This window comes from Orcinus orca, chromosome 3, assembly GCF_937001465.1.
Source record: "Orcinus orca chromosome 3, mOrcOrc1.1, whole genome shotgun sequence".
In the NCBI taxonomy this organism is placed as follows: Eukaryota; Metazoa; Chordata; class Mammalia; order Artiodactyla; family Delphinidae; genus Orcinus; species Orcinus orca.
The window spans coordinates 159,549,726-159,564,435 of record NC_064561.1 but is presented as its reverse complement, the minus strand read 5'-3'; the positions used below and the strand labels follow the sequence as shown (position 1 = coordinate 159,564,435).

Sequence of the window (14,710 nt, the reverse complement as noted above, 5' to 3'; positions counted from 1 at the left end):
CATAGAAACTGTTGGACCAATTTTAATATATATACTTAGTTGCCTATGATACAAGTAAAATTTAGAGAGAAAAGCCCACCAGGATTTCCTAAAGAAATTTGAATAGAATTGTTCATTTTATTCTTTATTCTGTTAAATACAAATTCCATAGGTTGTTCATTAACCCATCCTGTAGTGTTAATTGGGTTGTATGAGGAAAAAAGTTTCCTGGTCAAGTTTGGGAAATACTGGACTAAATGCAGGCTTATCATCATTGCTACAAAATTTCACTTCAGAAACATCAATATGTATAAAAAAATTTTTTTAAGACAAAAATCTTCAAAAAAACAACAAAAAAAGAAACCTCAATATGCTAATGAGCATCCTGAAGGGAAGGCATTAGGTCTTTTCCAAGCTTATCTGACCCAGGCTGTTCCATCACAACACATCTCTGAAGCCACGAGTCTGCAGAACAGGCTTCTGCCTCCACATCACAGGTGCTCGATACACTGTAGCAAAATTTCAACATTATCCACTTTCAACTGAATCAAAACTGTCTGTGATATTCTTTCATGAGGATAAATATGCAAATAGAATCAGAAACACAAACTCATTTCTTCTAACCAGATCTCAACCCACATACTCAGAGGTAAAAGAATAGTGAAATAATCCACTCTGGCATGTTGACCTACAGCAATGCTATTACTTAAAATAGGGTTTTTAAGTGATAGAAAAGGAGAGAGAAAAACAGCAGCTTCCTACTCGGAACACACCTTCCATTTAGCATATCTGAAAGACTGTTTTCCTCATTTCAAAACTGATAGACAATTTATTTTTTGTTGTTTTGCTATTCAAATTTATGTCCTCTTTTTTTCCCAGAGCTTATTTGCTCTAACACTGAATTTTAAGCACCTCTAAAAATGCTTAATATGTTATTATTCTTTCCAGATATCCTCTGAGAGCCAAGCCAAGAATATTAAGGAAGAGAGGAGGAATGAGGCTGGATACAGTGCAGTGAAAAAAGACACTTCAAGGAGAAGGGCACCCACTACTCAAAGACTGGACTGTGTCATCAAAATGAGAACTTACCGATACTTCTTGCTTCTCTTTTGGGTTGGCCAGCCCTACCCAACTTTCTCAACTCCATTATCTAAGAGGACTAGTGGTTTCCCGGCAAAGAAAAGGACCCTGGAGCCCTCTGGAAACAGCAAAAATGAGCTGAACCGTTCGAAAAGGAGCTGGATGTGGAATCAGTTCTTTCTGCTGGAGGAATACACAGGATCCGATTATCAGTATGTGGGCAAGGTAGGATTCCACTGGGCTCTTTGACATTCTGGTTTTAAAAGCTTGAAGAAGTTACTTCTCATAAATAGATGGGGAAGATGTGAAATATTCCCCCAGTACAGTAAGAATTGTTGCTTATCTGGTAAGACTTTTTTTTTTCACTTGAGTAGTTTCAGGAAGACTGTAGCGAGAAGCTGAGAAATGTTAGCACTGCAACAAAGAAAGAGAAATGCTTCCGTTGAAAACGAAACACCTACAACCAGCCGCATAGGATTATCATAAATCCTTGAATTTTTACTTTAGCTTGAAAAATGTGGTCCAGCTATTCTATAAAGTAGTATGTATTAAAAGTAGGAATAGAGTGATTAAGCTGTAAGGAAAAGAAGTTTCCTTTTTCTCATTGTGAAAGGAAACATTCTGAGCTTTAGTCCTTTGGCCACGTTCAAATTAACTATTTTTTAACTCTGCTACCTACAGTGCCATCCATTCTCTGACCAAATGGAGCCCTTTGTCCTCAAAACCCACCACTGCCTTAGATTTAGTTGTTACTGCTGCTGCTGTTTTGTCTTATCTCCCATAATTGGCAAGAGCCAGGCATTTCAAAACTTATGATTTAATTGTGGCAAGGTTCACAAAAGAGAAAAAATGATTATGTAAAGGTGCTATTTCCAAATATCATCTGACCATTTTATTGACTCCAGAAAGTAAAATGAGGACGTATCGCTTATTACAGCCCTTCCAGATTACTGGAGCTGAGTCAGGGAAACAGCTTAGTTATACTGTCATCATGAGTTTTCACTGAAATTTTATCAACAGCTACATTCCCGTTGCAGAATATCTGCATCCCGCAAATAAGTGAAAAAAGACAGGGACACAGGTTTGTACTTCGTAGGTTCTCTGTTTCAGAACATGGTATTGATAAGAAAAATAATTGTCATACATCCTTTACGTAAACACACTGGGAACAAACATAATAGAGATGATAAAATGTCTTTATGATTACAGCTACAATTTTAGAACATCTATATTTGGATATCACTCAAAAAGCATAAATTTTACAGATTCCAGGGGCTGCATGTTCACACTTCAATCTGTTATCAAATATCCCTGAATAACCCCGTGCCAATATTCTCTTTAAGCATTTACCACAATAAATGAAGGAAAGCCATCCATGGCTTGGGCTGAGGTAACCAGGCATCATTCCAGTGAAGTGAATTATTAATGTGGAATAAAGTAGGAGAGGAAGTATTCAGTGAAGGGGTGAACATCAACACGGATCCCCAAGGGTCTAACCTTGTATTTGCTATGAAATTCACATACTGTGTGACTGCTGAAGACAGTCCGCTTACTTGTACTTCACTCCATTTCCTCTGTGAAATTTGAATAGCACTACACTGGCAAGGCTAAAAAATTATTGTAAAAAATAACAATAATCTTATAATCTTTAAAGCACTTTCTACAATACAAATAACGTTGTTATAGAAGATTAAGTTTTTTAAAGTGCTGTATTTAAATAATTGATCCCCCCTTTCTTTTCTTTTTCTTCTCAAATTGTGATGCCATTTTACATAAAAATACATGTATTTTTAAAGAAAGGCCAGGTAGGGCTTCCCTGGTGGCGCAGTGGTTGAGAGTCCACCTGCCGATGCAGGGGACACGGGTTCGTGCCCCAGTCTGGGAAGATCCCACGTGCCGCGGAGCGGCTGGGCCTGTGAGCCATGGCCACTGAGCCTGTGCGTCCGGAGCCTGTGCTCCACAACAGGAGAGGCCCGCGTACCGCAAAAAAAAAAAAAAAAAAAAAAAGAAAAGAAAGGCCAGATATTTCAAAATACTAGAAGCAACAATGGATAAAACCTCAGAAGAATCAGTTTTATGATTATAATTGTGAGAGGTAATATTGCCACGGGGAAAAATTGCGAGCTGTGGAGTCAAGCAGATCTGAGGCTGCATCGCTGTGCTGCCAATTGCCAGTCGTCTGGCCCACGGCAGGCTATTAACCTTTCCAGACTTTACTTTCTTCATCTAGAAAATGCATGGAGCAATGCCTACCTACGACATGGAGCTGCAGTGTAAAGTGAGACAAGAACTAGTGGCTGGCACGTAGTAGGTGCAGAAAGAAGTTATTGATGAAAACTCCATTGTATACATTCTATTAAATCTGTCTGTAATGCGTGGAAGTGGGTTACTGACTTTTATATCATTGAAAAAGTAAAATGATATAATTAACGGATCTCTCAGTGGCTGGCAAATGTAGAGGACTGTGGGAAAACCCCTTCACAATCACAGCTTCAGTTTGATTCGTTGGATTTGGATATTTTATCGGCAGCAAGATAAGTTTCCCTTCCTCATCATTATCTGCCCCTGCCCCACCTCCTTGAAGTTATAACCCATAAAAAATATACACTAGAAAAAAAAAAGTGAAGGGCAATAATTGAAGTTATCGTAGGTGCCAGCATTGCTACATCAGATGTATGTAAGAGGTGTCCCTGAACTATTGATAAGGCATTTTCCTGAATCTGTCTTTGGACTATATGTTTTATCAACAGACAAAGGGATTAGACTACAATTTGTTTTTTACCACAGTTAAACGTAGACAAAAAATAAATATTTAAAAAGAAAAAAAAAGGTTCGTTTCTCATGTGGCAACAGGTCGGTCCACTTTTAAAAGATTTGGAGTAAACAGGTACCTGATGAGATTATCCGAATCCACAAGGTCAAGAAATTTGGGGGAAAAAAAAAAAATTAGACTATAGCAGAGGTTCCAAAACTTTCTTGGTTTGCAATGCCTGTAACATCTCGATAATTTTTTCACAATGCCCTTAGGCCAAAAGAAATAATTAGGCCCAAACAACTTAATACGTATTTATGTTCTAACAAATAAGTAACTAAAATAACAATTAATAGAAAAAATAATATTTTTATTTCACTCTTAAATAACCAGTTACTTCCTAATGGAATGTGGGCAGGTATTGGACACTGCACAACTTCTCAGATTGGACACCGACCCCTGGTTTCCTTTTCCACATTGATTTTCACACGGTACTTGCTTTTTAACACGGGCACTGTGGGAAACCCATCTTAATAAATATATGACATCATCGAAAGGAATGTAGCACCACCTGCTGTTGAAACTGTGATCTACTCTGAGTTAGTAATTCGCAAGATGTCTGATAGTTCATGTTGCTGTATTTCCCTCAAATTTTTAAAATATTTCCTGGTGCTGCAGTGAGTTCCCTGCTGCACACCAGGGTGCCTTGGTGCACACTCTGGGAACCATAGGAATGTGGTTAGATTGGTATATAAAGGTGTACAAAGGCTAATAGAACCTTAAATTGTGTCATTAGCCCTACTAAATAATAGCTACTTAGAGCCTAAAACTGAAAAGGTTGATCTGTACATGTAACAGATAGAAGCATTAACTAAGGAAAAGTAATATGGTTGAGCAAATACACTTAAAGTAGAAGAAAGAAGTTTTTACATTATAAGCAGCTGTTTATATGTGTGTTCCTTGGTTCCAGTTATTTGGAGGTAAGTCAGTAGGGATGACAGTGACTTCACAATGGGGGAAAATGTGAGAATGGGTGTGGGAGCAAGAGGCTACCTGGTGTAGAAGGAGAAAAAGAAAGTCACATAAGCATCCAAGAAGCAGCAGAAGATGGAGTCTGGAGGCTGGAGTGACAATGAAGTGAATATACAAGATCATGCTTTAAAATTGAAGCACAGGGACTTCCCTGGTGGCACAGTGGTTAAGAATCCGCCTGCCTATGTAGGGGACATGGGCTCGAGCCCTGGTCCAGGAAGATCCCACATGCCGTGGAGAAGCTAAGCCCATGCGCCACAACTACTGAGCCTGCGCTGTAGAGCCCGCAAGCCACAACTCCTGAGCCCAAGTGCCACAACTACTGAAGCCCGTGTGCCTAGAGCCCGTGCTCCGCAACAAAAGAAGCCACCGCAATGAGAAGCCCAAGCACTGCAACGAAGAGTAGCCCCCGCTCACTGCAACTAGAGAAAGCCTGCGCGCAGCAACGAAGACCCAAAAATAGATTAATAGCCAAAAATAATTAATAATAATTTAAAAATTGAAGCACAAGCAAAGGTAGCAAGACCTTCCTTCTCATACTGTCTTAATGCTCCTCAGCATTGTTCTGTGTCCAGTAAGATTAACACAGAAACATGGACATGGCACAGCTGGGGAGGGATGCACTTGTAAATACAAGTGAGGAAGTCCAGTTACAGCTGAAATATTGACACCCAAACTCTGATTTATGAGACAATTCTCAACACCTCTACATACCTGAAAAGGTGGTGGCAGGTAGAGGTATCAGAATAGAAAGAAGTGGTCTTATATTGGGTAAAAGTTTTTGAGCATAAGATATAGACGTGGATACGGATACAGATAAGGAAGATGCTATTTTCTGAAACAGGGGTCCCAACCTCTGGGCCGCACGGCCTATTAGGAACCGGGCCACACAGCAGGAGGTGAGAGGCGGGCGGGGCGGTGGGGGGGGCGGGCACGCGGGGAGCGAAGCTTCACCTGCCGCTCCCCATAGCTCGCCTTTCCGCCTAAACCATCTACCACCCCCTCCCCCGGCCCACCGCCGTGGAAAAATTGTCTTCCGAGAGACCGGTCCCTGGTGCCAAAAAGGCTGGGGACCCATGTTCTAAAATACATAACCATTTGGGGGAACTTTTATGCTGATTTAGCATAAGCAGCATCTGTGTCTGGGAGCTTGTTAGAACTTTAGACTCTTAGGCCCCACCTGAGATCTATTGAATCAGAATCTGCTTTTCAACAAAAGCAGAATTTTAGGTGAATTTTATGCATCTTAAAATTTGAGAAGTGCTGCTTTTAACAATATGTACGTTGGCCTGGGTCTCACTTCCCCAGAGATTCTGATTTAGTTGGTCTTTAATTAAGTATTTATGATCCGAATATGTGGCGAAACTTGAGAACCATTGCCCTAGGAGAATATTATTGGCAATAATTATAATTAGATGTGGCAAGCTCAGTGATAAAATGGGTATCCCCAAAGTATTGTTGAAATATAAAGGAGAGGGGCCACCTGGGCTCAGGGGTTCAACAGAGCTTCCTAGAGACAATGATGGTGTTGGGACCACATCTTAAGGGAAGAACAGGTGTTAGCCCATCTGGCAGAGGGAGAATTACCAGTACTTCCCAATTAACTGGTTGCAGAAGCCAAAGGAGAGAATGCAGGAGGTTCAAAAAGTCAGAGATTTCAAGATAGAACAATCAGGATAGTGAAAGTGTCACTGATGCTGGCACAGAAAACAGAAAGAGGTACATGTTTTCTTGTCAAGGGCTAAAGGAAAGAGTATTTGATTTTATGCAGAATCACTTAGATTATCTTTGGCTTTATGTAAGCTGAATAGAAAAATAAGAGGGAAGCATTGTAATTCCACATTTTCAGAAAACCCCATGCCCCTTCTTCCAGCTTTACATAATATAGCAATTCCTTGACAATAGCTGGTATATAGTCTAAGATTAAATTCAATAAGAAAAAAACATAGGTAGATATAGATTAGATTTTGAAGACATGGTTATTCATTAATATAAGAATGAATATATTTAAAATCTCAAAACTATGCACAATTTTAGGCAAAAGACTCACATATTATCATTAAACAGCCCACAGCAACACTTAATTTCCTTGTCTCCTCCATTTTATCCCTCACAATGTTCTTAATCCTCTCCTTCCACACAATGTATAGGTAAAACTAGTCTCCATTAGAGGCCATTGAAATGCTTCTATTTTTAGCAGCATATCAAGAGATCTGTTTTTGTGGAATTTGATAAACCATATATTTCATAGATATTTTCTGATGTTAGCTTTTTGGAAGTTGGTGATGGTTTCTTATTTTTTTTCAATCTGCAATTTTTTTTTATTCCTAATATGATTTATCTATGCCTGCCCTCTTGGTTTATTTATTAGTCTTGCTCAAAATCTTCCTATTTTGTCTTTTCTTTTTTTTTTTGAAATTTTGAATTTTATTTTGTTTATTTTTTTATACAGGAGGTTCTTATTAATCATCCATTTTATACATGTTAGTATATACATGTCAATCCCAATCTCCCAATTCATCCCACCACCACCACCACCCCCAACTGCTTAACCCCCTTGGTGTCCATACGTTTGTTCTCTACATCTGTGTCTCAACTTCTGCCCTGCAAACCGGTTCATCTCTACCATATTTCTAGGTTCCACATATATCTGTTAATATACAATATATGTTTTTCTCTTTCTGACTTACTTCACTCCGTAAGTAGATCCATCCACATCTCTACAAATGACCCAATTTCATTCCTTTTTATAGCTGAGTAATATTCCACTGTATATACATTCCACATTTTCTTTATCCATTCATCTGTCGCTGGACATTTAGGTTGCTTCCATGACCTGGCCACTGTAAAAAGTGCTGCAATGAACATTGGAGTGCATGAGTCTTTTTGAATTATGGTTTTCTCTGGGTATATGCCCAGTAGGGGGATTGTTGGGTCATATGGTAGTTCTATTTTTACTTTTTTAAGGAAACTCCTTACTGTTCTCCATAGTGGCTGTATCAAGTTACATTCCAACCAACAGTACAAGAGGGTTCCCTTTTCTCCGCACCCTCTCTAGCATTTGTTGTTTGTAGATTTTCTGATGATGCCCATTCTAACTGGTGTGAGGTGATACGGCATTGTAGTTTTGATTTGCATTTCTCTAATAATTAGTGATGTTGAGCAGCTTTTCATGTGCTTCTTGGCCATCTGTATGTCTTCTTTGGAGAAATGTCTATTTAGGTCTTCTGCCCATTTTTGGATTGGGTTGTTTGTTTTTTTAATATTGAGCTGCATCAGCTGTTTATATATTTTGGAGATTAATCCTTTGTCTGTTGATTCGTTTGCAAATATTTTCTCCCATTCTGAGAGTTGTCTTTTCATCTTGTTTATAGTTTCCTTTGCTTTGCAAAAGCTTTTAAGTTTCATTAGGTCCCATTAGTTTATTTTTGTTTTTATTCCCATTACTCTAGGAAGTGGATCAAAAAAGATCTTGCTGTCATTTATGTCAAAGAGTGTTCTTCCCATGTTTTCCTCTAAGAGTTTTATACTGTCCGGTTTTACATTTAGGTCTGTAAGCCATTTTGAGTTTATTTTTGTGTATGGTGTTAGGGAGTGTTCTAATTTCATTCTTTTACATGTAGCTGTCTGGTTTTCCCAGCACCACTTATTGAAGAGACTGTCTTTTCTCCATTGTATATCCTTGCCTCCTTTCTCACAGATTAGTTGACCATATGTGCGTGGGTTTATCTCTGGGCTTTCTATCTTGTTCCATTGATATATATTTCTGTTTTTGTGCCAGTACCATATTGTTTTGATTACCATAGCTTTGTAGTATAGTCTGAAGTCAAGGAGTCTGATTCCTCCAGCTCCATTTTTTTCCCTCAAGACTGCTTTGGCTATTCGGGGTCTTTTGTGTCTCCATACAAATTTTAAGATTTTTTTGTTCTAGTTCTGTAAAAAATGCCATTGGTAGTTTGATAAGGATTGCATTGAATTTGTAGATTGCTTTGAGTAGTATAGTCATTTTCACAATATTGATTCTTCCACTCCAAGAACATAGTATATCTCTCCATCTGTTGGTATCATCTTTAATTTCTTTCATCAGTGTCTTGTAGTTTTCTGCATACAGGTATTTTGTCTCCCTAGATAGGTTTATTCCTAGGTATTTTATTCTTTTTGTTGCAATGGTAAATAGGAGAGTTTCCTTAATTTCTCTTCCAGATTTTTCATCATTAGTGTATAGGAATGCAAGAGATTTCTATGCATTGATTTTGTATCCTGCAACTTTACCAAATTCACTGATTAGCTCTAGTAGTTTTCTGGTGGCATCTTTAGGATTCTCTATGTATAGTATCATGTCATCTGCAAACATTGACAGTTTTACTTCTTCTTTTCCAATTTGGATTCCTTTTATTTCTTTTTCTTCTCTGACTGCCATGGCTAGGACTTCCAAAACTATGTTGAATAATAGTGGTAGAGTGGACATCATTGTCTTGTTCCTGATCTTAGAGGAAATGGTTTCAGTTTTTCACCATTGACAATGATGTTTGCTGTGGGTTTGTCATATATGGCCTTTATTATGTTGAGGTAGGTTCCCTCTATGCCCACTTTCTGGAGAGTTTTTATCATAAACGGGTGTTGAATTTTGTCAAAAGCTTTTTCTGCATCTATTGAGATGATCATACGGTTTTTATTCTCCAATTTGTTAATATGGTGTATCACATTGATTGATTTGCGTATGTTGAAGAATCCTTGCATTCCTGGGATATATCCCACTTGATCATAGTGTATGATCATTTTAATGTGTTGTTGGTTTTTGTTTGCTACTATTTTATTGAGGATTTTTGCATCTATATTCATCAGTGATATTGGGCTGTAATTTTATTTTTTTGTAGTATCTTTGTCTGGTTTTGGTATCAGGGTGATGGTGGCCTCATAGAATGAGTTTGGGAGTGTTCCCTCCTCTGCAATTTTTTGGAAGAGTTTGAGAAGGATGGGTGTTAGTGCTTCTCTAAATATTTGATTGAATTCACCTGTGAAGCCATCTGGTCCTGGGTTTTTGTTTGTTGGAAGATTTTTAATCACAGTTTCAATTTCATTGTTCTGTTCATATTTTCTATTTCTTCCTGATTCAGTCTTGGAAGGTTACACCTTTATAAGAATTTGTCCATTTCTTCCAGGTTGTCCATTTTATTGGCATAGAGTGGCTTGTAGTAGTCTCCTAGTATGCTTTGTATTTCTGCGGTGTCTGTTGTAACTTCTTTTTCATTTCTAATTTTATTGATTTGAGTCCTCTCCCTCTTTTTCTAGATGAGTCTGCCTAACTGTTTATCAATTTTGTTGATAATTTTTTATTGATCTTTGCTATCGTTTTCTTTTGTTTCTGTTTCATTTATTTCTGCTCTGATCTTTATGATTTCTTTCCTTCTGCTAACTTTGAATTTTGTTTGTTCTTCTTTCTCTAGTTCCTTTAGGTGTAACGTTAGATTGTTTATTTGAGTTTTTCTTGTTTCTTGAGGTAGGCTTGTATAGGTATAAACTTCCCTCTTAGAACTGCTTTTGCTGCATCCCATAGGTTTTGGATTGTCGTGTTTTCATTGTCATTTGTCTCTAGGTATTTTTTGATTTCCTCTTTGATTTCTTCAGTGATCTCTTGGTTATTTATTAACGTATTGTTTAGCCACCATGTGTTTGTGTTTTTTAAGTCTTTTTTCCTTATAATTGATTTCTAATCTCATAGCGTTGTGGTCAGAAAAGATGCTTGATATGATTTCAATTTTCTTAAACTTACTGAGGCTTGATTTTTGACCCACGATGTGATCTATCCTAGAGAATGTTCTGTGCACACTTGAGAAGAAAGTGTAATCTGCTGTTTTTGGATGGAATGTCCTATAAATATCAATTAAATCTATCAGGTCTATTGTGTCATTTAAAGCTTGTGTTTAATTTTCTGTTTGGATGATCTGTCCATTGGTGTAAGTGAGGTGTTAAAGTCCCCCACTATTATTGTGTTACTGTCGATTTCCTCTTTTATAGCTGTTAGCAGTTGTCTTATGTATTGAGGTGCTCCTATGTTGGGTGCATATATAATTGTTATATCTTCTTCTTGGATTGATCCCTTGATCATTATGTAGTGTCCTTCCTTGTCTCTTGTAACATTCTTTATTTTAAAGTCTGTTTTATCTGATATGAGTATTGCTACTCCAGCTTTCTTTGGATTTCCATTTGCATGGAATATCTTTTTCCATCCCCTCACTTTCAGTCCGTATGTGTCTCTAGGTCTGAAGTGGGTCTCTTGTAGACAGCATATATATGGGTCTTGTTTTTGTATCCATTCAGCAAGCCTGTGTCCTTTGGTTGGAGCATTTAATCCATTCACGTTTAAGGTAATTATCAATATGTATGTTCCTATGACCGTTTTCTTAATTGTTTTGGGTTTGTTTTTGTAGGTCCTTTTCTTCTCTTGTGTTTCCCACTTAGAGAGGTTCCTTTACCATTTGTTGTAGAGCTGGTTTGGTGGTGCTGAATTCTCTTAGCTTTTGCTTGTCTGTAAAGCTTTTGATTTCTCCATCGAATCTGAACGAGATCTTTGTTGGGTAGAGTAATCTTGGTTTTAGTTTCTTCCCTTTCATCACTTTAAATATATCATGCCACTCCCTTCTGGCTTTTAGAGTTTCTGCTGAGAAATCACCTGTTAACTTTATGGGAGTTCCCTTGTATGTTATTTGTCATTTTTTCCTTGCTGCTTTCAATAATTTTTCTTTGTCTTTAATTTTTGCCAATTTGATTACTATGTGTCTTGGCGTGTTTCTCCTTGGGTTTATCTTGTATGGGACTCTCTGCACTTCCTGGACTTGGGTGGCTATTTCCTTTCCCATGTTAGGGAAGTTTTTGACTGTAATCTCTTCAAATATTTTCTCTGGTCCTTTCTCTCTCCCTTCTTCTTCTGGGACCCCCTATAATGCGAATGTTGTGTTTAATGTTGTCCCAGAGGTCTCTTAGGCTGTCTTCATTTCTTTTCATTCTTTTCTCTTTATTCTGTTCCACAGCAGTGAATTCCACCATTCTGTCTTCAAGGTCACTCATCCGTTCTTCTGCCTCAGTTATTCTGCTATTGATTCCTTCTAGTGTAGTTTTCATTTCAGTTATTGTATTGTTCATCTGTTTGTTCTTTAATTCTTCTAGGTCTTTGTTAAACATTTCTTGCATCTTCTCGAGCTTTGCCTCCATTCTTTTCCCGAGGTCCTGGATCATCTTCACTATCATTATTCTGAATTCTTTTTCTGGAAGGTTGCCTGTCTCCACTTCATTTAGTTGTTTTTCTGGGGTTTTATCTTGTTCCTTCATCTGGTACATAGCCCTCTGCCTTTTCATCTTGTCTATCTTTCTGTGAATGTGGTTTTTGTTCCACAGGTTGCAGGATTATAGTTCTTCTTGCTTCTCCTGTCTTCTTGCTTTTGTAGTTCTTCTTGCTTCTGTTCTTCTTACTGCTGCTCTCTTCCCTCTGGTGGACGAGGCTAAGAGGCTTGTGCAAGTTTCCTGATGGGAGGGACTGGTGGTGTGTAGAGCTGGCTGTTGCTCTGGTGGGCAGAGCTCAATAAAACTTTAATCCGCTTGTCTGCTGATGGTTGGGGCTGGGTTCCCTTCCTGTTGGTTGTTTGGCCTGAGGCAACCCAACACTGGAGCCTACCCGGCTCTTTGGTGGGGCTAATGGTAGACTCTGGGAGGGCTCACCCCCAGGAGTACTTCCCAGAACTTCTGCTGCCAGTGCCCTTGTCTTCACGGTGAGACACAGTCACCTTCTGCCTCTGCAGGAGACCCTCCAACACTAACAGGTATGTCTGGTTCAGTCTCCTATGGGGTCACTGCTCCTTCCCCTGGGTCCTGATGCACCCTCTACTTTTTGTGTGCCCTCCAAGAGTGGAGTTTCTGTTTCCGCCAGTCCTGTTGAAGTCCTGCAATCAAATCCCACTAGCCTTCAAAGTCTGATTCTCTAGGAATTCCTCCTCCCGTTGCCAGACCGCCAGGTTGGGAAGCCTGATGTGGGGCTCGGAGCCTTCACTCCAGTGAATGGACTTCTGTGGTATAAGTGTTCTCCAGTTTGTGAGCCACCCACCCAGCAGTTATGGGATTTGATTTTTTTGTGATTGCGCCCCTCCTACCATCTCATTGTGGCTTCTCCTTTGTCTTTGGATGTGGGGTATCTTCTCTGGTGAGTTCCAGTGTCTTCCTGTCGATGACTGTTCAGCAGTTAGTTGTGATTCCGGTGTTCTCGCAAGAGGGAATGAGAGCACGTCCTTCTACTCTGCCATCTTGGTGATGGTTTTCTTGGGGGAGTTTTTCCAAAAATTGATATGCTGTGCTTTTTTAAATATCATGAAAATTTGGGTTCCCTTTAATGCTCTAATGTACAGGTCCTCCTAATATGCCTTTCTCTTGAGTCGTTAATGTCTACCTGATTCAATGAGCCACTAGTCATAGGATAATTAGACAGTAATGTTTTAACAGCCCATAAAAATAAAAGTTGTCAGCCATATACACCTTTAAAATTAGGAATGAACAATTATTTGTTCCTAATTACGTAATCCAAATTCAGTCAACATGAAGCCATATTTTATTCATCTGAAAGACCATTTAAAAGATGCTGTCATTAAAAGATTGCTTTCTTATATTCCTTTTTTTTTTTTTTTTTAAAGAGCATAGACTTAGGAGTAGAGACCTCCTAAGGTGATTCAGCGACTAATTAACCACTGCTGCTTAAACAGGAACATCAGATTAAAACATCTTCATAGCTAACACTTACTATTGTTTTGTTCCAAACACTCTGCTAAGTGCTTCAGGTGTACTATTGCAATGTATCCTCACCAGTGAGTTTCCACTGTAATCCCTGTTTTACAGAGGAGTAAACTAAGGCTCAGATTGGGCCAGTACTTTAGCCCAAGATCTCTGACTGCTATAACCTGGCAGTCGACCTCTGTCTGACCTCACAAGTACTCAGTTATATCCCCTACCCTGTGCATCCACTACTTCACAGAGACATTTTGAGGCACAAATGAAGAAACAGTCCTAGAATATGCTTTGGCATTCAATGATTGCATTCAACTCAATACCACAAATACCTACTGAGGACCTGCTGTGTGAAACCCAAGCGTAGAGAGAAACAGAAAAAAATTTTAGAGACTACTTTTAAAGAGCTACACAGATGTGTTGCATTATTATTCCACACATTCTTTTTAATTTTTCTTGTTTTAATTTCAAGAACACATCAGTGTTATTCAAAATAGTTATAGGTCAGCATTTTAAAATTAGATATGCAATTAGTGGTGTTTCTGGTCATCATGATGAAAAAGTCACTTTTCTTTTTATTTCCCTTGATAACCTTCTCTAAACTTCTGTTCTGATTCAGTCACCTGCAGTAATCTTTTCTCCCTGTGTCAGGACAAATGCCTTGGGCACATCTCTCTTCTTCATCATTTAAATTTAATGCTCAGACATTTAACATTTTCATATTTCAACCAGTTAGTGTATTTAAGAGAACGTGCCTTCACTTGCTCCTTGAACGTACTTTTTAAAAATGTTTCCAGAATTAACTTCCCAACTGTCAATAACTGGTGGTAATGCTGATTTTGTTTCCACTGTCGGCCAACTGATTCCACTTTCTTTACGACAAAAGCTTCAATTTGCTATTTTATGCGTAAGAAAATGTCCTGTGTAACAGCCGTTCTCTGAGTCTTAAACCTCCCTCTCTGCAGTCACTCACATGGAGAGCAGAAGAGTTAGAATGTCTGACCTTGGTCATAAACCCAAATGCACTGTTTGGCTACCTGGGTCACACAAGCAGAGTAAAGTATAGAAAGCCAAACAAGGACCCAATCCCAAATCCTC

The 14,710-nt window shown here is 38.7% G+C and overlaps 1 protein-coding gene across 2 annotated transcripts in view; it reads left to right on the top strand.

The window, feature by feature from the left end:
* Nucleotides 1-14,710, top strand: part of LOC101281953 (cadherin-6) — a 125,524-nt gene that overhangs the window by 68,132 nt on the left and 42,682 nt on the right. For both annotated transcript variants that reach the window (XM_004266036.2, XM_049708324.1), the window contains exon 2: nucleotides 928-1,284. In XM_004266036.2, coding sequence (XP_004266084.1) covers nucleotides 1,057-1,284 — 228 coding nt within the window. In that variant the 5' untranslated portion in view covers nucleotides 928-1,056. The remainder of the gene's footprint in view (nucleotides 1-927; nucleotides 1,285-14,710) is intronic.